This window comes from Lissotriton vulgaris, chromosome 2_1 (assembly GCF_964263255.1).
Source record: "Lissotriton vulgaris chromosome 2_1, aLisVul1.2, whole genome shotgun sequence".
In the NCBI taxonomy this organism is placed as follows: Eukaryota; Metazoa; Chordata; class Amphibia; order Caudata; family Salamandridae; genus Lissotriton; species Lissotriton vulgaris.
The window spans coordinates 1,725,873,538-1,725,900,699 of NC_141687.1; the positions used below are offsets into that span (position 1 = coordinate 1,725,873,538).

The 27,162-nt window shown below is 43.9% G+C and overlaps 1 protein-coding gene across 1 annotated transcript in view; it reads left to right on the top strand.

The window, feature by feature from the left end:
- Positions 1-27,162, top strand: part of LOC147733193 (mucin-5AC-like) — a 245,804-nt gene that overhangs the window by 60,864 nt on the left and 157,778 nt on the right. Inside the window, exons 13-16 of the mRNA XM_086957733.1 lie at positions 13,938-14,075; positions 14,175-14,339; positions 17,531-17,625; positions 23,778-23,904. Of these exons, the coding sequence (XP_086813859.1) occupies positions 13,938-14,075; positions 14,175-14,339; positions 17,531-17,625; positions 23,778-23,904 (525 nt within the window). The remainder of the gene's footprint in view (positions 1-13,937; positions 14,076-14,174; positions 14,340-17,530; positions 17,626-23,777; positions 23,905-27,162) is intronic.

Sequence of the window (27,162 nt, forward strand, 5' to 3'; positions counted from 1 at the left end):
ACAGGCATAGGTGGGTGGGTAGTTCCACACTTGCAACCTGAGGTAGTGGGGAGGGGAAGTCTTTAGGGGACTGTCATTACCACATGTGGGGCATACATGAAGTAACTGGCACTGGCACTCTCGCAACCACTTATGGGCCCACTGGGACACAAGGGATGGTGATACATAGCACATTTTCTTGTAGGGATAAATACCCAGGCAGGCTAGAAAGTACAAGAGCTGGCTGACTATAGAGACAATATTAAAATAGCACAAATTATAAGATAAAAATGATTTAAGCAATAGACTGAAATGATATCAAAAAGATATACTTTAATATAAATATAAGATAGACGTATACATAAAAATAAATAAATTACACAATAGACATATTATTTCATGAAGTTCATTTGTTTGTTCTCAAAAAGACTTCACAAAGTTTTTTTTAAAAAGAAGTTCTTTTTCTTTCATAACATATGGCTGTATATCGTGTGTCAACGCGTTTCGACAAACTTGGTTGTCTTCGTCAGGACAGAAACGGATGTTCAGCCAGTTTTTCTAAACAAAAAAATATACAATGATAATATTTGAATGAATTTAAAATCACAATGCATTGCTTTCTTATAAACAATAAAATTATTATTAAACATTTACAAATTTCTCAGCCAGACTAATGTAATAATACATAGCATATTTAGAAAAGTAGTTGGAAAAGAGCATACATAGTTCATTTTATCACGGTTATCCAAAACACAAGACTCTATCTTTAGCAATTAAATTGCAGACATGTGCTGTAACTTCATAGAAGTCGGTTCTAATATTGATATTAAAGTATATCTTTTTGATATCATTTCAGTCCATTGCTTAAATCATTTTTATCTTATAATTTGTGCTATTTTAATATTGTCTCTATAGTCAGCCAGCTCTTGTACTTTCTAGCCTGCCTGGGTATTTATCCCTACAAGAAATTGTTGTCCCTGACCCAGGAGTCGCATCCATATCAGGGGGTCCTTGATACCTACAAGATACATAGCACATAACAAGGGAGACTCAAAATACTCTCCTGGAATGTGAACAGGCTCAACCACAGATTCAAGATGGAGGTGGGCTTCCGGTTCCAATATTGTCACAACCCAGACGTAGGCATTTTGCAAGAGACTCACCAGGTGGGCAATAACTGTACATTTCTAAGAATTGGCTGACACAGGGTCCTGGCACAACCCAGGTTCACCTTCGGTTCTGGAGAGGTGGGCATACTGCTGGGAAGCTTCAACTGGTGGTTAACAACACATGGATTGACCTTGGAGGTTTGCTAAGTCATGATGCCAGGTGACTGGAATGGGGAGTGACTGGTGATCACTTCCTCGTACTTTCTACAGGGCCATTGCAACATAATGCTCCGGAAGCTGGGAGACTGGATCCTTCCGGCACCACAGGCAGCAACCATCATACAGTGAGATCTCAATCTTACATTGCAATGGGACATGATTAGGCTGCTGCATGGGCTGGCTACACAGGCCTACAAACGTCCCTGGAGGCCATTGGACTCCAGGACATTTGGTGAGAGACACATTGCACCGAATGATTATCCTTGTATGCTGCTGGTTCTATGCCCAGACTTGACTATCTTTTAGCTCCCTGGTTTCAGGGAGACAGTAAAAAGGCACTCACTACTTACCGCGGGCATCTCAGACCACTCCCCGATTTGCACTAGACTCAGACCGAAACCCATGGAGGGTTAGACATATCATGGTGACTAGACGCCTGGGAGCTGGATGATTAGAACACCAGGGAACTACTGACTTCCACCATAGAGGCGTACTTTAGGAAAAATGTATGATCTCTGAAGATGGATACCATATTATGGGAGGCCTGCAAGGCGGTTATCCAAGGAAACCTGATATCCTGTACCACTCAATTACGTGCAGCCCATAACCTCTCTTGAATCTTATTAATTTTATAATGTACAGTCAATTGATCTCGAATCCTTTGTTCTGTCATTTCCCCAAAGTCACACTGAACATCCAACTCTTGTAGACTTCTCACATATTGCTTCACTGCTTCATGACTCCTCTAACGCCGTGGGGATAAAAACCTATTTTTCTGCATGACTATGTTAACCTGCTTTCCAAAATAAATCTCTAACATTTTCTTGGCATTCAAATAGGGGTCTCCAGTTCCTGTATTAGCTGCCCCCACGGCAATATGTAAAACCTCAGGGGTATATTTAAAAGCAACTATCACCACATCAACATAACTTTTAGTGATGTTTTAGTGGTGATAGGGGCTTTGCCTTATGTACAAGGCAGCGTTAAGCAAAGTGCTCCATAGGCTCTGGTATGACCAATAGGCTGCACTTATGGAGTTCCAACAAGGGCAGAAGGTATGGGTGTTGGAGCCTATGGCACCTAGGTCCCTCCTTGACAAATGGAGTGGTCTTGCCCTATTCTAGAGAGGAAAGGGGAGGTTACCTACCAGGTTGACCAAGGCACTTGCATGAGCCTTCCCTGGGTCATCCATGTAAATCACCTGAAACCTTTCTATGACAGGGCTGATGTGGCCATGCTGATGGTCACTGGTGAGGATCAGGAACAAGAGAGTGAGCCTTAACCTGACCTCATCTGCCTCAGTCCTAAAGATGGGTCATTTGAAGGAGTTGTCTATTCAGACACGCTCTCTGCCCAACATCAAGCTCACTGCAAACATGTTCTGAGGAAGTATGCTGGGATCTTTACCCTCATCCATGGTCAGACATCCTGGTGTACCCATGATGCGTGCACTGGAGACAGCACACCTGTCAAAAACAAAATATACAGACAGTCAGAAAAGTTCAGAAAAGCATCAGAGAGGATGTCAGCAAAATGCTGGCGTTAGGGGTGATTATGCCCTCTGAAAGTCCCTGGACTAGCCTAGTGGTCTTTATCCCCAAGCCTCACTCTAAGGGTGGTAAGCCAGAGCTGAGGTTTTGTGTGGACTACAGAGGCCTCAATGCTGTCTCCAAGACAGATGCACACCGTATCCAAATAGACGATTAATTAATTGACAGGCTGGAGGTAGTCAAATTTCCCAGTACTCTTGATTTAACATCAGGGTACTGGCAGATTGGTCTGACCCCAGGAGCAAAAAGGAAATCAGCATTCTCGACCCAGGTGGAGATTACCAGTTTACTATAATGCCATTCGGATTAAAGAATGCCCCAGCCACCTTCCAGAGGTTGGTGAACAAAGTCCTTGCTGGGTTGGAGTTTTTTGAGCAGCATTTCTTGATGATATTGCTGTCTATAGCCTCATGTGGCAGGATCACCTGATTCCTCTTGGCAAGGTCATTGATGCACTGCAAAGTGCAGACCTTACTATCAAGTCAAGCACGTGTCAGATTGCGTAGGAGGCCAAATTCAACCCTTACAGCCCAAGGTCCAAACTGTTATAGACTGGGTAGGTCCAACAACGCAGACTCAAGCAACGTCATTCTTTGGCTTGACTGTGTACTGCAGGAGGTTTTGAAAGGGGTATGGTACCATTGTGGCACCCCTCCCAGAGCTGACATCCATGAAGCAACCAAATAACGTAAACTGGACAGTGAGTTGTCAGAAGGCTTTTAATACTCTAAAGGAAGCACTGTGCCCTTTACTCATTCTAAAAGCCCCAGATTATTTGAAGCAGTTCGTAGTGCAGACTAATGCCTCTAAGCATGGGATAGTAGTGGTCCTAACTTAGACCAATGATGATGGCCATGTCCATCTTATTGCTTTCATGAGCAGGAGGCTGCTTCCCAGGGAACAGCATTGGAGTAGCATTCAAAGGGAAGCCTTTGCTGTAGTTTTTCCCCTGAAGTAGCTGAGACCATACCTATTTGGTATTCACTTCCTTGCACAAACGGACAACATCCTCTCGGATGACTGATGCAAATGAAAGGTGAAAACCCCAAACTGTTGAGGTGGTCCATCTATCTACAGGGAATGGACTTTACAGTTGGAGCACAGACCTGGGTTGACCATGAAGGCAGATGGCCTTTTTCAGGTTTTTCCACTTGGAAAGAGGAGGACTCTCTTGGGAAAGGTTAGTCTCATTGTCTTTCGGTTGGTGGGGTTGTGTAGGAAAGTGCCCTTTTTAGGTCTCGCCTACGCAGCGCGCAGGTGCTGCTTAGGTGCTGTTTAGGCAAAAATACCTTTTTGTTGTCTGTACGGCTTTTCAGCCAAAAACCTGTACACGTTTCATTGCCTTCGAAGGGAACGCGTGCACGTGTGGCGATTCACTTTGCGGGAGCGTGCGACGCCATATGGTAGCAATTATCACTCCCTCAAGTGAATCGCACAGGCTCCCCTCCTCCCCCTGCTGCTGTGCTAGCTTGTTTTAAAGACGATAACAGGTAAGTCACCAGTCACAGGGAGGCCGCAGTCATCTATGCAGCCGAGTTTTAAGTGCAAGATGCGAATCACAAACCTAGGCAACTCTTCTAGCAATTTAAGACGCTAGGCATGGAAATTATCTTTCTTGGTCATCATTCCTTGAAAATGAAGTGCGAGTCATCGCTCCAACATATCAACCTGCCAGACTTGATACGACCATTCTTCCTAGACAGACCAAGCACACCTTTCCAAAGATACCAGCAATAGGGCGATATACCAGAACTCTAAATGACTGGTCCTATAAGTGCCAAACTACTGGCCAATGAGTAAATAGTAATTGCCAGTACCAGAAATTTAAAGTAATATACACTCATTTAATAAAAAATAAAAAAAGTTTCCCTCGGTATTACTAATGGTGCGTGTACATTTCCATTACTAAATTTTAGATATCCATCGCCATTACAAATGAAGGTTTAATGCCCACTATCTCTCATGAATATTTTCTTCGCCTGCTCTTTTTATTCGGTTTCCGGTGTTCATCACTATTTCTAAATATCGAGTAACTATTGCTACATTCTAGGCGGCAAAGACTATTAATAAAAATAAGGCGCGTTTCACTATTATTATCTGTAAGGCGACCATTCCCAATCCATCTAGGTCCCCAGAGCCACCGTAGGTCTCACTGGCATTGATCAGTTTCTGACAGGGAAGGCGCATGGCACGCATCCGTCCTGGGCCTCCTCTCAGAGGCACCTGTGACTCCGAGCCCTGGGCCAGTCTGCCTGTCAGGAGACAAAAGCGACTCACTCAGAGAGGCATGTGCAGATTTCCCTTTTTTACGGAACTGAGTGTTCGTTTTTGGATACTCCTCTCTAAACATGGTGCAGATCTCTACCTCCATGCACGCGGATCCCCTCTGGTGGGTGCAGACTCTTACCTGAGTAACGGTCTCTGGGCCATGCCCGCACTGAGGGTGCAGCTCGTGGGATGTCGTGTCTACTCAGTGCTGATGGTGTGGGGGCTGTGGCATGGTCACCATGATTGCTATGCCTCAGCGTTTCCACGCGGCATGGAGGAGATCGGATCCTGTCTGAGCCTGTCCACGGCGCTGCACGGCTTGGCACAGTCTCCGGCGCCCGCTAACGGCTGCTTTTCAGATGATCTAGTTTGTTTGTGCTGCCGAATCTTGCAGCCCGCCTCCTTCCAGAACGCTGTTTGAATGTGCGCACGTGGCCTAGCACCCCATTGGCTGGAAGGGTAGAACGCGAGGCGGTGGGTGTGCGTGAGCAAGCTGGCACAAATACACCACACAAGCTACTGACAGGGAGGAGAGAAGGGCCTCGATGATCACTGACCTGACAGTGTCCTAGTCTGTTTCACTTTTGGAGGGAGGCGTCCCTAGCAACAACATCACGTGACGTGACAAGCGCGTAATCTGGCATTCTGAGCCTGGTCTCTCCCGCCTTCACCCATTACTCAGCAAATTCTAGGGTCGCAGCTGATCGGGTCAGTGGTTATAGCGTGCCTCCTGGGCTGCCGCCTTTCCCTGGGCTACACGTCTTCAGCAATGTGCCCCAGTGTTATGTGATGCACCATCATGAGCAGAAATAGTTGAGTCACAATAAAGGAGGCACTTTCATTCATAGGAACTTCACACAGAAATCACTGTTTTCAGATATCTTGCGTGTTCAACTACAGTAAAATAGGATAGCAAAACCGAAATTGTGTTAGGTCATTAAATGAAAACGCAGGACCGGGGCTCCCTGTCTGTGGTGATGTGGAGTCTTCTGGTGAGTTTTAGTGACACCGCATCAGTCAGCTCACTCCTAAACCATCAACGTTTATGTACAAGGAGCTCTCATTCAAAGGAATAGCTAAAAACACTCCAGCTAACCACATCCCCAATACAATGATGCTTCTGTTCCCTGTGTCATGCCTAAAAAATTATTTTATTGTGCATGACTTGATATATTTTCATAAAAGAGATGTTAGCAGGGGAGTATTAGAAAAACAAAGCCACCTTGATGAATGTCGCAGACCGTTTTCAGCCATTAGTGTAGATGGAAACATGTTGGTACTAAAAGGGTTACAGGACCATCAAATCAAACCTGCCCCTTATATAGTTTATTTCAATCATCTCCCACCCACCTCGCGAAAAAAGGGATATCTTGGGAGTGGATGAGTAATTTTTTATTGTAGCTCCCCTGACTAGCAATATACAAAAAGCTCCCTGGAATACGGTCAAGCCCACCCCGATCTTTAGGAGTCAGGGCAAACCTGATGATATAGCATTCCACTAAATTAGATTGGGAGAGGATATTAAATAAACAAGCATTGCCATAGCCAATAGGTCCCGCTTTTGGGACCTTATAAGTATTTAGTTATGCAGCACAATATCCTTGGTGAAACATCAACTGTTGCATGGCTAAACACTTAGGGGCAGATTTACCACCCCCTTGCGCCTCTTTTACGCCGCCGTTGCGTCACTTTTGTGAAGCAGCGGCGGCGCAAAAGTTGCGCCATTGTGCAGATATTTACAACGTGATGCATCTGGTAGATGCGTCACGTTGTAAAGCCCTGCGCCATAGGGAGGCGTTCCAGCGCAGGGGGGGTCGTTCCTGCGCAGGAACACCTCCTAAAAGTGGCTGAGTGAAATCTACAAGATTTCATTCAGTCACTTTTAGGCCAATGCTGTGTCAAAACCCTGCACCTGCTTGAAGCAGGCGTAAGGCTTGACGCAGCATTGGACAGATAGGGCCCCCAAGAGAATTGCTGGAGCTGCGTCGCGCTTGCGATGCAACGCCAGCAATGCGCCGCCTTTACGGCACAGATGCGTCATGCATCTGTGCCGTTTTTGCCCCATGGTGCGACGCATTGTAAATGCGGCGCACCATGGGTGGCGGAGCTGCGGCGCACAATAACTGGTGCATCCCTGGGGATGCGCCAGTTATTGTAAATCTGCCCCTATTATTGTCCCAATGACAAGACCTATTGGCTATGCCAATGCTTGTTTGATATGTCACCCCCACTTTTTGCCTGGTATTTAATGCAATTTTGACTGACGTGTACTGAGTTCCTGCTTACCAGGTCCCCAGTGCCAGGGATCTTTCCCTAAAACAAGGTAGCTGTTTAATATTTCCCCAGTAGGTAAGATATTTAGTACATCTGTGAGTCCCTAGTAAATGGTACCCCTGATACCTAGGGCATGGACACTAAAGAAGGTCCCTATCGGCAGCAGTATGTATTATGCCACTCTAAAGGACCCTTTACCAAACTCATGCAGACTGCCATTGCAGGCTGCGTGAAATGGTGCAAAGAAATGTGAAAACACAACATGGTCTAAAAGTTAAATAGAGCCAGGCACTGCTTTTGATAATGTTTCTTCAAAAGGAAATAAAGTTTGTAGGTGCTCTCAGGTGTCGCCCATCACTCCGGGCGAGTGTAGATAAATCAGTATGAGTGTAGCCAATGGGTCATTGGAAACATCCCTGAGGCACTCAATGTGATGTATTGTTCAAAAACGATTTAACTGGACAATCTTAGCTTTTTATCCATATAGTTCTTTTAATTACTTATATTTATTCCATCATTGGTATTCTTTTCATATCCATATGATGCTGTGATTCCACATAATTCCACATAAGTTTTCAACATTCACAAATGCAACATTTCATAATCCGCTCCAATGCATTTCGGGCCACCGCCTTTCATCGGGGAGCATCTATAATGGTTATTTTTTGCATGGGATCGTCTTACTTAGAACCTCTGAACCTTTCTTCTATTTGATTATTTTTTCTGCGTTTAAGCTCAACCAGCTTTTTTAATATCAGCACGCATTTATTGTCACGTCGCTTAATGCACTAACGCTTTTTGGTCTATAAACACTGCTCTTTCTTTTACAAGCACAGGCCAGAGTTATACCCATCACATTGAGCACATATCGGTGATTGTAAAAACTCGGGGCACTTTATTCAACCGGTGCATTTGCATACATCTCAATGTTTTATCATTGTTGTTTGGAATAAGGATTACACTTACATACCGTTTTGTTATAGATGCTCCCCGATGGGCTTTCCCACCCCGGTCAATGCCAATTGACTGTGCCCCCTTGCTCGAAGGACCCTAACAAACTGAGCACTCCCCATACAGAGCTCTCAGACTTATCCCCAAGTCTCCCTCTGCATCCTGTTACCGGGTACCCCCCAAACCCCCATCTTTGTCCCTTGGCTGCTCTCCAGCAACTGTCAAAGTCCCTAGAACTCAGAGGCTTCACACAGGCATTTGTCACTGTGGCAAACATAAAATATTGGATAAATCACCCTGGGGAACAGGAGTGAGAGACTGATGCCATGCATTCATAATAAGAGTAGACTTCAATCCACCCTGACTATTCATCCAATTTCTCACAGAGTGTGAATACGTAAGTGTAAGTGAGCATGAGTATGTGGCGTTATACTTGCAGGCCTGCCATTGGCCCTGGCATACTCAAGGTCATTCTTGTTTTAAATGAGGCACACTTGGCAAAATACTGGTGCTGGCCTACTGTAGGCAATTCCTATCCCGTCAGATGCTGTGACAAAATACTGGCACTGATATACTGAATATATGACTTATCATGTGGGGAATTCATGGAATAATTCTGGCATACTTGAGGAAACTATCACATTGGAACTAATTCTTGTCTTGAAAGAGAATATCCATGGCATAAGGGAGGCAAAATGATAGCTCTAGTATTCTGAGGTAATGTTTGATTTAAGGGCTACCTTGGCATATGAGGGGCACTGGTGTCAAACATCTGGCACCAGCATATTGTATGTAATATATGGCATACGGTGGCACCCATGATGAAATGCTGGCCCAGGCACAATGTTGGTATTTTTGACATATCTGGTCACCCATAATGCATTTGGGAAACAAAGGGGGAGGGTCAACTCTTGGGGAGCATGAGATTTCATTATCTTGACACACTATGAAAAGACTTGAATAGCAATTGTATATGAAAACTGTGCTTTAAAATTCACAATTAGAACATATTTTTATCAAAAATGTTCTCAGTAGAGTATCCACTTCCCAAACTTCCCTAGAAGAGGTCTGACTTAGTTTATTCCATACAATTAATTCAAGGCACAAATTAAGTCCTACCATGATGACTTGTTAGTTAGTGTGCTCATTGTGATGGGGGGCATCCTCAGAGGGAAACTGTTTTGTGTGTATGTTTAACATGAAGTGCAGCTCAGCTGATTACAGTATGAGCCTGTAATGTTTACTTGACCTGAGGTTCAATGGATGCGCCTCTAAATACAACTGAACTTGTAAAACCCAGTCACCTTTTCATGGTATTCACATTGAATATATAGTCACATATTTACTTGTAATAGACTTCAAATTGCAATGTATTACCTATTTTATGATAATTCTGAAGACCTAACTGTCTTTAGTATTAAGTCACCGACGAGCACAGCCCTATCTAAAAAATCTAGTTATGCCTAGGCATGTATATGTTTTCTGAGAATGCAATATCTCATCAATCTGAGGGGTAGAGGTTTGACAGTGTAAAAGTGACATAACCCACACAACAGCTTCGGCGCTACAACCACGCACCTAACCACCGAACCAACGCCACCCACCTCCACCCTCTGCGCATGGACCCCGATCAACAACGAAGACACCAGCCGCACAATGAACACCATCCACTCCGGATCTCCAACAGACCCTTGCCCCCACCATGTCTTCAACACAGCCGACTCCATCATCGCCCCCCAACTCCAGGACATCATCAACGCCTCCTTCAACACCGCCACCTTACCGGAATGCTGGAAGCATGCCGAGCTCAGCACCCTCCTGAAGAAACCAACAGCGGACCCCACCGACCTCAAGAACTTCCGCCCCATCTCGCTCCTCCCTTTTCCGGCCAAAGTCATCGAGAAGAACGTCAACAGACAGCTTGCCGCCTTCCTCAAGACGAACGGATCCCTCGACCACTCGCAATTCGGCTTCCGAGCCAACCACAGCACCGAGACTGCCCTCATCGCAGCAACTGACAACATCAGATCCCTCCTCGACAACGGGGAAACAGCGGCCCTCATCCTACTGGACCTCTCCGCCGCGTTTGACACCGTCTGCCACCGCACCCTAGTGCAACACCTCAGCAACATCGGAATCCGAGAAAAGGCACTGGAGGGGATCATCTCGTTCCTCGCTGGAAGAACCCAGAGAGTCTGCCTCCCTCCATTCAGATCCGAGGCCACCGAAGTCATCTGCGGCGTCCCACAGGGATCATCGCTCAGCCCTACCCTCTTCAACGTCTACATGAGCCCCCTCGCCGCCATCGCACGCCAACACAACCTCAACATTATCTCCTACGCCGACGACACCCAGCTGATCCTCTCCCTCGCCAATGACCCAGCCACCGCCAGAACCAGCCTACACGAAGGGATGAAAGACGTCGCCGAATGGATGAAGAACAGCCGACTGAAACTGAATTCAGACAAGACGAAAGTCCTCATCCTGGGATCATCGCCCTCCGCCAGGGATGACTCCTGGTGGCCGCCTGCCCTGTGCACCACTCCCAAGCCAACGGACCACGCACGTAACCTGGGCTTCATCCTGGACTCCTCCCTCTCGATGACCAGACAATGCAATGCCGTCTCATCATCGTGCTTCAACACCCTGCGCATGCTCCGCAAGATCTTCCGATGGATCCCCACCGAAACAAGGAAGACGTTCACCCAGGCACTCGCCACCAGCCGACTGGACTACGGAAACACCCTCTACTCCGGAACCACAATCAAACTTCAGAAGAGACTCCAACGCATCCAGAACGCCTCCGCACGCCTCGTCCTGGACATCCCCGCCACAGCCATATCTCCAGCCACCTGAAAGACCTGTATTGGCTCCCCATCAGCAAGAGGATCACGTTCAGACTCCTCACCCACGCACACAAGGCTCTCCACGACCTGGGCCCCAAGTACCTCAAAAACCGCCTGACCTTCTACACGCCCACCCGCCAGCTACGGTCCACCAGCCTTTCCCTCACCGCCGTTCCACGTATCCGCAAGGCCACCGCCGGTGGAAGATCCTTCTCCTACCTTGCAGCCAAGACATGGAACTCTCTCCCCAACCACCTTCGGCTAACCTAGGACCACCTCTCCTTCAGGAAGCAACTGAAGACCTGGCTGTTCGAGAAGTAGAGGACCCCTCCCCTCCAGCGCCTTGAGACCCTTCCGGGTGAGTAGTGCGCTATACAAGTGTCTTGATTGCTTGATTGATTGGGTAGCACTGCCGTTCAACTATAATTCCACTGATTTTGAAATACCTACCCGTATTGTCGGGCGCATAAGACGAGTGGGCGAATAAGACGACCCTCTACTTTTCCTGTTAAAATGTAGGGTTTGGGCTATATGCGCCGCATAAGACTACCCCTCTTCCAACGCACACCAAATAAAAATTTAAAAACATCAGATTTGTTTTTAATATGGTAATTTTAATTCTAATGCTTATGACATGCAGCTACTTTGTAGGAAAACTGTCACTTATAAACATAAGGCTGTTTGTCATCAAACATGTAACATAAAAAAGTGCAAGTGGATTAAACTTTTCCTAATTCACTCTAAAGCTGAAAGGAAGGATAAGACAATAAACCCATGAGAGCTGCCATTCTGTTTGCTTTCTAAGCTGTCACCCAAACTGGAACTGATGATGATAGGAGGAAGATAACAAACAATAGAGAGAAAGCAAGTGCTAGGCAAGTCCATGGCGCCAATCATAACTCCAAGCTATTGTTACAGGATTTGCTGGCGTGACAGTTTCCCTTTAACCCTTTCGCTGCTGATGACGAGCTCAGCTCGTCATCACCCACGGGTGTCGTGTGCTGATGACGAGCTGAGCTCGTCATGGAAACAGCAAAATGGCAATTTGCAGCACAGGGCAAAAATCCCCGCAGCAGCCATGTGGTTAAAAGCCTTCAAAATCCTCCTGTTTGTCATCTGATATCATAAGTAAATCAATGACATCTTGTAATACATTTGTAAGGCAGTCATCGTATGGATCTAATTCCGTATCAGATGGTGTGGTCTCGGCTTCGACTTCCTCTTCATCTTGCCACAAGTAGTTGTCCTCCATACCATCTAATGAATTTGATATGCTACACTTCTTGAAAGACTTGATAACTGTTTGAGCATCAATATCATCCCAGGCTTTCATGACAAACTTACACAAAACATCCAACTGTGGAGCACGCATAATTCCTCCTTTTGTGAATGACTTTTCGCCTCTAACCATCCACTCATTCCACTGTTCTCTAATGCAATCTTTAAATGGCTTGTTTAGGCACACATCCAGTGGCTGTACCAATGATGTAAATCCTGCAGGAATAACTGCTGCCTCTGTGTTTATTCTTGCCAGCCTTTGCTTGGTGCTGGGAGTTAATTGAGCCCTGAACATATCCCACAACAGTAGACTACGTTTTTGAATAGGTCCACCTGGTCGCCTGCGCCATACATCATCAAGCCATAGCTTTACCCCTTCTTCATCCATCCAGCGTTTTTCATTCACATGTACAAAACAACCAACAGGAAACTTGAGTTTCGGCATTGTTTTTCTTTTAAAAAGAATCATTGGTCTCAGTTTGGTGCCATCAGCTGTGCATGCTAGTACCACTGTAAAACTGGACTTCTCATGTCCTGTTGTTTTGATTAAAATCGTTTTTTCACCTTTTGGATTGACAGTTTTATTTCCAACCATATCAAAATTCATTGGAGCTTCATCCATATTTCCAATACTACTTAACGCATAGCCATGTTTATTACGTTGTTGTATTACGTATCGATGGAAACTGTGTACTTTAGCATCAAGATCTGCTTGGATTGGGTGGGTCAGCTCTCCCTCCCTGTCTGCTTAGCCCTCCCTGTCTCCAAGACGATCCGAGTGGTAGTGCGCAATGTGAGTACGCATGAGAGCAGGGAGAGGGGGCGGCTGGCAGGGATGCAACGCGCGGTGGCTCAGCTACAGGGCGCCTGTCCCTGAAGTTTCAGCACGCCGTATACCAGCTGATAAGAGGACCCCTAGCGTATAAGATGACCCCCGACTTTTGAGAAGATTTTCATGGGTTAAAAAGTCATCTTATACGCCAAAAAATACGGTATGTTTCCATGATTACATTTTCAACAGTACAAATGAATTACTCCTGTCAGGATAAACACAATGAGGCCCAGTACCAGACTAACGGATGTAGCAATGTAGGGCTGAAATATATAAGTTTCAAAAAGAGGACGATTATTTGTACAAGATCATGATATGCTAACAAATGACATCAAATTGTAATTATATGTGCAATTAAAATATGTAAAAAGTTCTGCACAGTGTTCCAACCACAACTGTCTCAAGTGTTTGCGACAACTGTTTTATCCCTCGCATCCTGAGTTTTGTAGTCTGGTCTTAACCAGACTCCACATGCATTACTGTTTACCTCCAGCACCTTTTGTTTAAAATGATCTCTGTACAGCACTTTGGATATAGTAAAACATCTAAAACAAATGGCCACATGTTGTGCCCATCATGCTTTAACTTTCTGAAACAAATCTTACAGAAGCATCGATTTCTTTGTCCACAGCCAATTTCCATATATTCAGACCTTGCTCCTTCTTCCTTATTGTAAACCTAAACATTGGCATACAACTTGAGATTCAGCTTGTACCAATCATGCAACTCTATATCCAGATCGACCCTTCCTTCCAGAGGAAACTCTGCGGTAAGAAATTGTCTCTCTTCCTTATCTTCATTGTGAGATTCCCTTCCCAGTGTCTGTTAAAATTGACTATCTTCACAACTCTTTCTGCTTCTCCATCAGGTCTCTGTGGGAACTTCAACAACATCCAGGGAGATGAGTTCACAGGCAGCAGTGGAATGGTGGAGGGAACAGCGGCAGCGTTTGGCAATTCTTGGAAGGTCTACCCCCAATGCCCTGATGTCAAAAACATATTTGATGATCCCTGCCTAATTAACTCAGAGAAAGGTAAGTTTCCCTTTTTTTGAGAGCTCACCATGGTATAGGAAAGGCAATGCAAGGTGTTGTGACAAGAATACTTATTATGATACCGCTCAGTATCTTAATGACTAGAGGCACGTAATAAAATAACCAGTACTTCTTCTGAGGAGCCCAAAAATAGGACCAGTGGTGATGGTAACGGGTGTCAAGAAATGCCAATAGATGGTATTCTTTACCCCTACTGTATTTTATAAGGATACTGATATCACAGAGGTGTTACATCACCATATGCACGGTCACATCATCCCTTTCCACAAACCACTTAAGACCTTGGTGTGTTGCTCCTTCATATTGAAGAAGTTAGTATGATTGCAGACATGAAGAATAAAAGTTACATTGCTTTTGCAAAATTAACCTCCGAAAAACCAGTTCATAATTTGTTGCAAAAGATATTGGAATCAGTTTAATTTAAAACATACAAAGATGCTAAAGCTCAGCATATGTAGAATCGTGCAGAGATTCCATCTGTCTAATAGTTGCTACAAAGATCTCGTTTCTGCAAATCATTGTTCATTTTTATTAAAAGCTGATCAGCAGAAGGAAAGGGCTGTTCAAGGTGTTTCATTGTTTAAACTGTAACTATACTCTGCACACTTCTTTTCACCTTGGCTGCTAGCTCTGCTAGGAGCTGTTATGATGTCACATCTCAAAATAGAAATAATTTATTGGAATAGCGCAGCTACCGCATTTTTTATAACCCTGTGGGTAGAGACATCACAACTTAACTGTAATAAGGAAATTAGAGATGAGCTTTTATAGAAGGATTTCAGGCACCATGTTACTGAGACAGCATTCAGCAGCTGTATTAATGTAACATATCCTATGATGCAGCCCCTCTCCTAGTCCATTTTGGCTTTATTCTAGGGAAGGGAATGATGGTTAAACATGCAAATCCTTTCAAAACAGTGTGATAGACACCCAAAGACAATCTGAAAAGTAAGAGATTGTCTGATTCATTTCTAATCCCCCCAATTTGGATGCAAAGAAATTGATAAAATGGCTTGAAGAGCATTTTCTCTTAAATATGCAAGTAGACCGGATAATCGCTCATCCTAATACCCACAGTCCGAAAGGTGCTTACCTATTCCCTGTATTTCACAGAGAGTGTCAGCTTAAAAATTATGAATATTACAGCATACTCAAAAAAGGACCAGAAAGTCACAGCTGCTCTGAAATATGTGGGAATTGAAGTTTCCCTCTAATTTGTTTTCAGGCCTGCATGAAGCCTTCATCCTACTATTTTTTCTCAAACTTTTTGAACCTGGCTTTTACCAACCTTGTTCCACAGAAACACATATGTGTTCATCAGTTATCCTCAGCTGTTCAATATTAAGGCGCCATTAATGGTACTGGAGCATCACCATAAATTGTTAATTCCCCCATTCACTAAACACATGGTTCCCCTGCTTAATTTAGGGGAGGGAGAAGGGCTGTTATTTCAGATAGAAGGTCGAGCGAGTGAAAGCTGACTCTACTGTCAGAAACAATCCTCTGAGCTACACTACCCACAGCAGACTTGGAGACCAGAGGCCAAGCCCGATTATAGTGGGCCCATGACATCATATTGCAGTGTTTTTCCAGTCTAGAATTGCCATGCATGGGAATGCCCCCACTCCCTAGGAGAAATCTCCCTTTACATCAGGGACATGTTTTTTTTTAACATTTTTCATAAAAAGCCCCATAATAAGGCCTGTTTTGGGCAAAAAGTAAACAATACCACCCAGTCCTTTATGATGCCATGGCATGGTGGACCAGTCAGCATCGACTTGTAGTGCTAGTAATGATCCCGAGTTATCTGCAGAAGGAGTTTCCTAAAAAATATCCCTTGAGCCCTTACTTCGGTTCTTGAGCTCCCAACCGTCACTTCTATCGCCCACTGAATCACAGAGAGTTCCAAGACTGTTCATTTGGGTATCGTGGATGTATTAGCATTACCCAGTTTTCCATCCAGCTAGCCTCCACCTCCAAAGGGGCTATCCATGAGTCTATCCACAAACTGCTATGTTCTTTTCTCTACTCAATCCTACTGCTATCCATCATATTAACCCCTTGCCTGCTTATGATGGAACCATGCCGTCATGAGCCACGGGCGGCGTGTGCTAATGACAGCGTGGGTCCGTTATGCTGCCGCCGCTCCACCCACGCGGCATTATTCTGCAGGCTGTGCGGGCATATTAATGAGCGGGCGGGGCTGTGACTGAACCACACCGTCATGAGCAAACGCCGACCGTGGTTCATGACGGTGTGGTTCCGTCACGAACATAGCAGCGCCTTGCTTACCCACCAGCGCCTTGTTGGAATTAGCACCGTGGCCAAAGGGTTAACATCAGGGGATTATGACTTGGATAAACATGTTTAAAGATTGCAGGTTTCTGCAATTACTGTTCCTGACTGATTTTTCGGCACATGTTTACTCCTATCACACGTTTTGGAACTGCACACGCACACAGAATTACAAAACGTTATTCCTCATGGTATTCCCTTTTCGAGGGATTTAGGATCACATGCACCACCTGCTCTAAGGTGGTGATATGTGTGCGCTGGAGCCTCTGTCTGCCACACTCGGTGGAGGGAGGTCGGTATGGAGAGCAGGGGAGGGAGGGAGGCAGTCAAAGCTTCATGCACATTTAGTGGCTGGAATTACAGGTAAAATTGAACCCGATATTTTTGCGCTGGGAAAACCTGGTGCCAGAACAGCAGGCCAGTCATGATCAGGTGGAGAGAAATAACAAACGGAAATTCCACTTCACTTCAATCATAATCAGTGTCTTGGCTCTCCTGATATCCCTTTACTGTTGAACATTGATCCTAGATTTCATTTACCTCTAGGTCAATTGATCTTCAGCTGTCTGAGGATCTTCTTATTCCCAGGCATTCGAAGATTATACCTGGCTTGTTTTAGCTAACAGTCAGGAAGGCCTGACTCCTAAGACAAGATATTTTCATCTCATTCTCTCTCCCTTCTCTAGCACCCACTTATCTAGGCATGGTTCTTTTCCACATACAATATTTTCCTCATTTACGGTTACAGAGGCAAACTAAGATTTATATCATGAAATTTCCTGCATAGTTAGCAAACTGTCGTAAATGGGTGTCTAAAAACGTAGATGACAACAAGAAAATAACTTGAATAGTATGCTCTCTGATATATCTTCCAGACAACTACGCTCATGACACGTGTGATTTGCTCAACAAGTCCAATGGACCATTTGCTCCTTGTCATCACTTGGTGAATCCACAGTCCTACTACAAGGTACGTATGTGGTGGGCTTGTCTTGTCTTTTCTTGTCTTATCTTTTTTCTAAATGAAGCCGTCATTTGGAGGACATTTTTTTTTAACTCAGACTTCTTAACTGATGTCAGTTGGCTTAATCCCAGAGGTCAGTGGAGGCTCTGTCCTGCAAGAATAGCAAATGTCATGTTAGTGTGTGATTAGTGTAATGGAAAAAGAGTAGGTGCCAACCCACTAGCTTAGCGTAGCCTGAGGCTAATGCCTCCAGTTGCTTGATTACCCACTCAAAGTAGTGACAGAGTGGCAGATGAAACTGTGAGGTGTCTGGTGAATGCTCGCATACTGTATGCATTGTTGGAAATACTGTAGGTATGGTCAAAAGTTGTTTGCCATGGTGAAGTGATAGCTGCAGAGCTCTGTTTTGAAATGGAAGTGCATATTCAAGCAGGATAGCTTTACTGGCATGTGTGGGAGGACCATCCTTTCTTTGTTACACTAAGAAGTTACTGGACTGTGAAACTAATATGACCCTGAAGAACCGAGAGCCATTAAAATAGTACAGAAGAGGTCAACAATTCTCCATGATGTTAGAAAAGCCATGGTGCACATACTTACTGTGGGAACAAATATTGCCAGAAATGTATTCATGTCCCCACTTTGCAAGTCTGTTTCCTGGATCTGTGTACCTATAGATAAGTGTGCATTAAATGGTTTAGAGCATGCAGTGTGTAAGAGTATAAGCGTGCATGTGCTAGAATTTTCAGTTGCTGGAAGTCCCTAGTTGAATATACGGGTGTCGATTCACATGGTAGGTGTAGCAGATGTCACATAACATACCCTTTGAACTTAATGACATTACACTAAGTGGCATTATATGACCCTTGATCCTGATTTTTTCCAGGAAGACATGCCACATGACCCTAGCATCACACTTACACTCCCTTTTACTCAATCCCATTCATTCTTACTGACTGACTCATACACTGGCATTCACTCTTAATCTCACTGTAACTCAATGACACTTCCAGGTTTACTAATGGTTTGGACTGTGTTTGTGTCCAGTGGCGGCTGGCATGGAATGAGGGTGGCAGAGCGGGCAGGGCAAGGGGTGAACAAAACATTTTTTTTTAAAACACTTACTTCCTCACGGCTGCCTCCGTCTTTCCTCCATCATTGTTTCCTGACAAGTCCCAGAAGCACACAAAATGCTGCAATGCAGCGTTGTGCTTGGTCTGAGTGCCATGATTCGACACTCAGACCAGGACAGGGAAACTGTGCATATTCCCCACCAGGCTGTGCATTACTGCCTGATGGGGAAGATGCAAAGTGTGCATGACTGTTTGGCCAAGCTAAGACGGCCGTCCAAACTATCATGCGCACTTAGAGTGTGCATGAACCACTCCTCCCAGGCTCTGACACCATCCCCACCCCCCCAACCAAGCCCCATAGCAAAGAAAAATAAAATGTTAATAATGAGGTTATTGCTATTTTATTTTTATTTTTTCCTTCTTTGAGAGCAGTGGGGTGACACTCCTCCTCCTTATCAGAGTAGCCGCCCCTGTTTGTGTCACTTTTGTGTTAGGTTTGCAATAACTATCCAACACAAGTCCTTATTTGTGTTGGACAGCATCCCAAAGTACCACTTAATTGCTCTATATAGTGCTTTGTATTTTTTGCATCAAGTGGGAGTTCCATGGGCAATGAATGGGCATTCTCATGCAAACATCCATGAGTTTTGACAAAAATCTTTATCTACAAACATTGGTAGAGGGGACTTTGTGGCAAAATCTTCCAACTTCCATCTCCTTGAAGGAGGTAAAATGAGGGAACATGTTTTAATTCCTCCTAATTTTCCAACTTTGCATGAGTGCTGCATTGTAAAACAGAGATGCAAAGCGAGAAAAGTCTTGATGTATAGTTTTTGTGGTGAAAGGGACTCCTTCCTGTACAAAACCTATGCTTCAGAGAACACACACAGACATGCACTATGACTATGGCGTAAGGGTGTGTGCATTGGTATGTGGCTTCCAAAAGTATATGTGTTCACAGTGAGAGAAATAATCCACCATATCTTATTAGATACGGTGCGTGTTTTCTCCTTCACCTTGACACATACATATACACACATACAAATGTACACTGAAAAAAACAAAGGTTAATTTGAAGTTATAGTTAAGTGTTGAAATAAGGTAAAAATGAATGTGCAAAAGGTTGAAAGCTTCTGAAATTCACCAGTTACAGTGTAATGAGCTAATTATGTTATGTTATGTTAGTGATATTTGTAAAGCACTCGAATCACCTCCTAAGGGGTCGCTCTTCGCTCTAACTTGCACTCCCGCCATACACTGCTCTTGACCTCACATATTGCATTACTCATGACATATTAAATTACATCATTAATGACATCATACATTTCTAGGGCTTTACTATACCTAAATATAATGTCACTTTAGCCCAAAAGAATTGTGGGAAAAATGTATAGGGTGTGGGTGTATGTGTATATGTCTGCGCGTGTGCGTGTGTGTGTGTGTGTGTAAAGCAATGCGGTCACAAGTTCACGATGCATACTCAATGCTGGTACTGGCAGGAGAGGGAGACTGGCCCTCTCAAAGTATTCCTACCACAGATAACACCGCACACAAGGAGATCCAGTTAGTTTAAATTATTCAAAATACTGCTTGACAACACCAACGCAGTTTGACTACATAAGTCTTGTTCACAGTCGTTCAGTCCATTTTTGCTGTCAGTTATATACGAAGTGCCAGTTGCGCTTATTATGAAGCATTCTGGGTAATGTTTTATGACATTACCTCGTGTTGACACAGTAACTTAAAGCACATGTTTCAGCAAGGCAGATATTGTTTTACTACAAAAAAATGGTTACTGTCATATGTCAACTAATAAACATTCATGTCTCGTACAAATGATTGCTCATATGTGATTATTGCACTTTGTGGGATAAGTGCCAAATTGTCACACCAGCATAATTAATATATACAGGGAAGATCAATTTCCATAATCATGTAATTCTTGGGTTGTTTGAACAAAACAATACTGTGTGCATTTTACATATAAACACCAGATATGTATACAGTGAGAGGGAGTCAAAATTTACGTTCAATATCAGAACAAAATATCCTGTAATTTATTCCCATATCCATGGATCAGCAATGCCAACCCAAGAATGACATAGTTGGGGAATTTGATTTGTCCCGTATACATTAATTATGCTCCAGAACATGTAGGACTTACACTACCTTTATGGTCTCTTGTGTTGGTTGTGAAAGGCCCTACTGGGAGTGACATTCTGAGATTGACTCACATACCGCCCGATTCATCAAAGAAAATAGCGCTCGCAAAGGGCCAGAGTCTGAGAATCTGGCCCTTTGCGAGAGCGATTTTTGCATTTGGGATTCAGCATCCCAAATGTAAAAATCGCTAATTGCGATCTCGCAATTTTGCGATGAATTACATTTAAGGAATCTCTATTTGAGATTCCTTAAATGCAATTCAACATCCAATTTCATTTTGCGAATTCGCAATTTCTTGCTGCAATTTACCACGAGGTTAGACCTCGTGGTAAATTGCGAAAACTCAGAAAAATGCATTTAAATGCATTTTTCTGAGTTGCATGTTAAACACACACATGTCCTTTGGACATGTGTGTGTGCAACACCTGTGTAAAGTTTCATTTGAGGGGTGCTACAGGGTGTCCTTTGGACACCCCTGGCACCCTTCAAATCGCTATCTTATTTGCGATTAGCAAATTGCTAATCGCAAATAAGGAATACTCCCCATTCATTCCCTAGGGCCTTTTGGCGAGTTATTCCTTATTTGCGATTAGCAATTTGCTAATCGCAAATAAGCAATATGTAGGAATCGCATTTCTTCATGCAATTTCTACATGAATCCTGTTTTGCGAGTCCTTAATAGCGATTCGCTATGAATCGCTATTAGGGCCTCGCAAAACGGGAGTTTGCCTATTTGGTCCGTGGTTGAACCTCGCTGGAGGGAGTCTTGCTCTCAGGAAAGGCCAGAAAACCATTTTTTTTGCCATAAAGGCTCTGGAGTCTTTCAAATCTACGTGGGAGGAGCCTTTGAGAAGTATTTGTAACATATTGGGGAATATTATCAAGGACAGAATCGCCTCTTTAGCAACACTTTTTGCCATTAATGCAGCAATATTCTTTTCACCCTATGAACAAGGCGGCGCTAACATGCATTAGCGCATGTTAGCAGCCGATTTTGTAACGCATCTCATGACAGCGATAAATATCGCTAATGAGATGCAAAGTAGGCGTTCCGTCCTAAGAAAACATGTGAAATGCTGCAAAAACCAACATCGCAGTATTACCAACGCTGCCCCTGAACAGCGAAGCTATGAGAAAAGGCGCACTAGGCCCCCATTATTGCATGATTCCAACGCCTTAAAAAAAACTGACTTACCAGTATTGCCTATGGGAGGTGGATTGTGTAGTTAGGTACACAGTCCCCTATTAACAAGCATTTAATAAGCGCTGTGAAATCATCGCTGGATTTCACACGTTAATGATGATTATCGCAGTCTATCGCTGGATTGCACATTGACTATTATCAAAGCGTTGCTAATACGCCGCTAACAGGGCGATGTAATTCAGCGAAAGAGGGCGATATTGAAAAAGCGCTAAGAGCGTTTTGCGATATTTATCGTAGTTTGTAGATAATATGCCCTATTAATGAGCCTGCTTTTTTAAAATCTCGCTGTGAAGATATCTAGGGTTGTGTGTGGCACATTTTAAACAACAACACAATATTAATCACACTGCACAGTAGGGTTAAATTCATTAATATGAAACGATGTTATTGCTACTTGGCAAATTTAGATACAGATATTAGGAGCATGATTTCATACAGTTTACAATTTGCTATATTAAGTTAGATTAAGTAACCTTGGGGCATATTACCAAGCAATAGCGATAATTATCGCTATTGCTTGGTTAGAGACAAAATTTTACCGCTGAGCTGCGCGGATTTTTATTGCAAATAAACCTTGGTATTACCAAGGTTTATCGCAAATGCAATAAAAATCGTCCGCAATGCATGAATATCGCTGAAAAGTCATCGATATTCATGCATTACCGAGCTAATGCTCTTAGCCATGTTATCCACCTCCCATTGGATAACATGGCTAAGAACTGCTCAGGGCAGGTGTTAGCTTTTGGAGAAATTTGCGCTTAACGCAAATATCTCCAAAAGTTGGTAATAGGAGATAGCGATGTTAGCGACTGTTTCCAGTCGCTAACATCTTGGCACGCCCACTTTGCATGTCATTAGTGATAAATATCACTGACATGCAAAGTGGGGCCCAAGATGGTCGCTATCTCCTACTAGCTGTCGCTAACTGGTGTTAGTGACAGCTAGGTAATAGGGAGATAATTTTATCTCCGCTTTCTTGGCTTTTAAAACCAAAAAAGCTGAGATAAACCCCCTTGATAATATGCCCCCTAGTTTTTTGTTGTGATATGTTGTGCTGTGTTTTTTTATGTTATGTTAGGGGAATTTTATGCATTATTCCAAATAGCGCTATAAACTGTCAGAGATTGTAGAGGCAGCTGCTGCCATACTTGTGCCAATGACAATGTAGTCTTCCACTTCATCAATATTTTTCTATTTTCTTCTGATTTATGTCATATTTGTCTCAATATTTTGCAAGGTTCAGTTTTCTTTTGGTTTTCGGTCGATGGCTTCCCTCCTATGCTATAGACCTCAAACTGAGGGGGCACCCTATGATAAATGCAATAAACTGTGAGCAGCTGGAAGGGGACATGATCTACTCGACATAGTCTACTGGCCACTCCTTTCTCCACTTCCCCATAGCACTCACTTGCAGAGACTCTCCTCGCTGGCTCCACCACTGCCCATGAGTTCATTGCTCAATTTCACTTTAGGACCTGTGACTCTGCTGCACTTGTCCTTGGCTTGAGATATCTCAGTGACACGATTCCAGTGGCACATCAGTAGGTTGAGTTGACCCAAAATGCCTGTTGGCACCAGAAGATGGGATTGACTTCACCTAGTCAGCAGAGGCAGTGAACAGGAATGCAATGTAGGACCTAGTGCAGTTCATGTTGAAGCAACTATTCTTGCATGCTAATGTGTTTCCTACTGAAACTTGCTGTTTGTTGCATTTATAGAATTGTCTCTTCGATACCTGTGCCTGCAAGAACACCGTTGACTGCTTCTGTGCTGCCCTATCATCCTATGTTCGAGCCTGTGCCATAAAAGGACTTGTCCTGACTGAATGGCGATCCGATTTGTGCAGTAAGTAACAAAGAGGCTCAATATGCTTCATCCAGCATAGGCTTCCAGGTAGAGATTCTTCTTAATGTTCTGCTGACATCTATCTTCTTTAATAATTGAGGAATGGGCTGGAACTACCGGACATTCCTAGTAGGGGCTCCTTTTTACCAGATGACCGAATTCCCGATTACTATTTTAGTTTAGACCTCCCCTGCAGAGATTCACATAGATGTTTCCTTCCTTCAGCTCTTCATAACCCTACTGTAATGTTGTTATTGGGATTCCTTCAAAATAGTTGTGTAAACAGGGTCTTGTCTTTGAGCACTCAAACTGCCAGTATCTTTTTAGGTCTCACCTGCAGTCAACATTAGCTGTCCAGTGAAATGTAATGTCCTCACACGTCACACAGACAACACGCAATACACACCACGCAATGCACATCATAGAGGTGCAGAAAGCTTTTTTATGGAGGTCCTCTTTTACTCATTGACTTCTGTGGGTCAGACATTGTCTTTAGACATTGGCCAACAGGATCCATCAGTGTTGGTTTTAGCCCTTGGGATTTGAACACCTTCAAAAATGGTTTGCACAAACGTTGACCCAATTGTTTTATTTTTATTGTATAATTTGAAAAAGACGCGACCCCTGTCCTGCGTTTTCTCTATGTAATCATCACAAGGAATTGTAAAGGGTCTATTTAGTTCATCCCGTTCTTTAAAGTATATTCCTCATGGGATCAAAGATTTGACAGATTACCACAGGCAGTTGCAGACCCGAGTTGATTTCTTGCAAGGACCCTGGAATGTGCAGTGTTAGCTGCTAGGACCAAATGATGCTTACATGACAGGACAACAGCTTCATATCTTCATGGTAAAGTGTTTCTAGCATGTCTTTGCTTAGCCAGCATGAATTGCTCAACCAGGGTTTCTCAGGAAATTGGTCCTTGCCAAGTGGAGTCTGAGACTCCAGTTCAAATGAAATGATTTCATTTCGGAGTAAGATATCCACTTGTCAGCTGCTGTTCACAGATTCTACTCAGTTTAATTCAGTGAGGCATCAGAGGAAGAAAGAATGGAGACGGAGACACTGTGCTTGTGCCAGTGTCGGAGTAGAGCTGAGGTTCTCAGTGTCTCAGCATGACCTGTCGGTGGGGTTATACCTGTGCCCTTGAAAAGCTCAATTAACCTGCCGTACCCGCCCCTGTCCTGTCCTACCCTGCCATTTTCTGTAGATTCCCCTGCCTCCAGCCAGATCCCAGCGCTATCGTTGGCTCGTGCTGCTTGCTTGTTCGCTTTCTCTCCTCATCACACTGGGTCGGCAGTCCCTATCACGCGGACATACAGAGTAGTTCTTGCTCGTCACAGGGATTGGGACCTCAGCCGTCTTACCACCCCAGGTTGTGTTGCTGTATGCCATCTTTCTGGAACCTGCTGCCATGTGGGAGATACTGTCTGTCTTTGAGAGTCTTTGAGAGGCAGAAAGACATGCAGCTATCTGTGAGTGGTAATATGATGGGTGAACTATTTTGATTTAACATCTTGCCGGTTGGAGGAGGTATGTGTGTAGATATGTGGGGAGAGGTGTTTTAGGGAGGCACTGTGTGAAGCATGGAGCGTGGGGGACCAGCATCCCCCCGTATGTGGGCACTATTGTTCTTTAATGCCTGATGTAAGATACTTAGAGGGTTACGCTGGTGATCAGGCTGGCTTCTGTGTTCCCCAAATGTTGGCAGCTGCATTTTCACTTTCACCACCAGCATTGTTATTGTCTCATTCCTGTGGTACATATTTTCACACTACATCGGTGCTGGATGCTGGAACTCGCTCAAGCTCGCTTAGCGAAATATTCTTGCTCTACATTTCCGACCATTGATAACTTGAAGAACAGATCTCAAAACAAGCATTTCAAATCAGAATATGACACAAGCCTGCAGATTCTAAAGGCACCTGGAATACAAGACGGACCAATAGTAATGATCCTACTCCTCCAGCTATCACACTGGTGGCTCCAGAGTTGCCAACCTTCCAACTTTCAGAATCTTAAGACACAGAAAAACTATCTGCGGAAGCTGATCTTAACCCTCCAGCAATAACTATAATGGTCAGTGAGAAACAACTATCACCTCCCGAAACAAAAAGCCTGCTTTTTAAACAAATAACAAAATAGAGGCAGTTTTCGACTCAAAATCAAACATCAAGAGCTCTTCTTCTCATGGACAAATTAGTTCATTTTTGGACTCATGTCTTTCCAATTTGAACCAGTGGCTTAACATAGGCCCCCATGGTGTGGCTGGAGGGTGGGGGCAAGCTCCAGGGGCCCCCTCAGCACAGTGCACTGGCCGGAGAGCTCCTGATTGAGTCCAGAGGCGGCCCCTCCATGAATCCTTGAAGAGGACCCCCTCAAGTTTCATTACGCCACTGACTTGAACTCCAGTGTAGTACTAGAGAAACCATCCCTTCTAGAACAAGCACCACCTTTCCATACAATGCTCACAAGGAAGACAAAAATCATTACTATTCTCAAGCTTGCAAAATCTCCAGGTAATCTTGTGGAGTCTGACTCAGTTTTTGTGGTGGACCTTTCTTCATCCTCAGCATTGCTGGATTATGTCCAACAAACTATGACCATCCAACGGAAAAATAATTCCTTGGCAAACTCGTTAGATGATTACAAGTTGCTAGAGGACCTAAGCAGCCTTCATAATAGGGCAATGATTAACAGAAATTCAACTGCTCAGCTTCTATATTCATCACTTAACCCAAAATGTTAATCTTGCACTGCTAAGGACACTCCACCACTTTACCCGGTTCTTCAAACAGTAGGAGTGGTGACAACAACCTTATCAACAAGAATTTGCAATGCAATCGGTCTCTCCTTTGGGACTTATATTTATTTGGCTATGAAGCACATTAGCCTGGGTGCTGAAACATCTACTGTTCTTTAACATGGAGGGAAAGTAAGCACCAAACTGCATGACATTCCAGGTATGGGAACACATTGAGAGAAATATTGCCTTTCAGTGGGAAATGGAATAGCCCAAAGCTCTGTTTTTAATATAAAATCAGGGCCTCCGGTGGTCATATCACTGAAAATACAAGATTTTACAAAAATATTATTGTCTACGGGTGCTTGTGGAAGACAATTTCTACGGACTGGAATCTAGAGAATGCTAAAGTGATTCTGGTATTTTACTGTTCTCTGCTGGTCGTTTCCTATGAAGAAAGTTAAAGAGAGGCAGTTGCCCCAAAAAAATTTCATAAAAGAAAGTCCCTCAGCAGA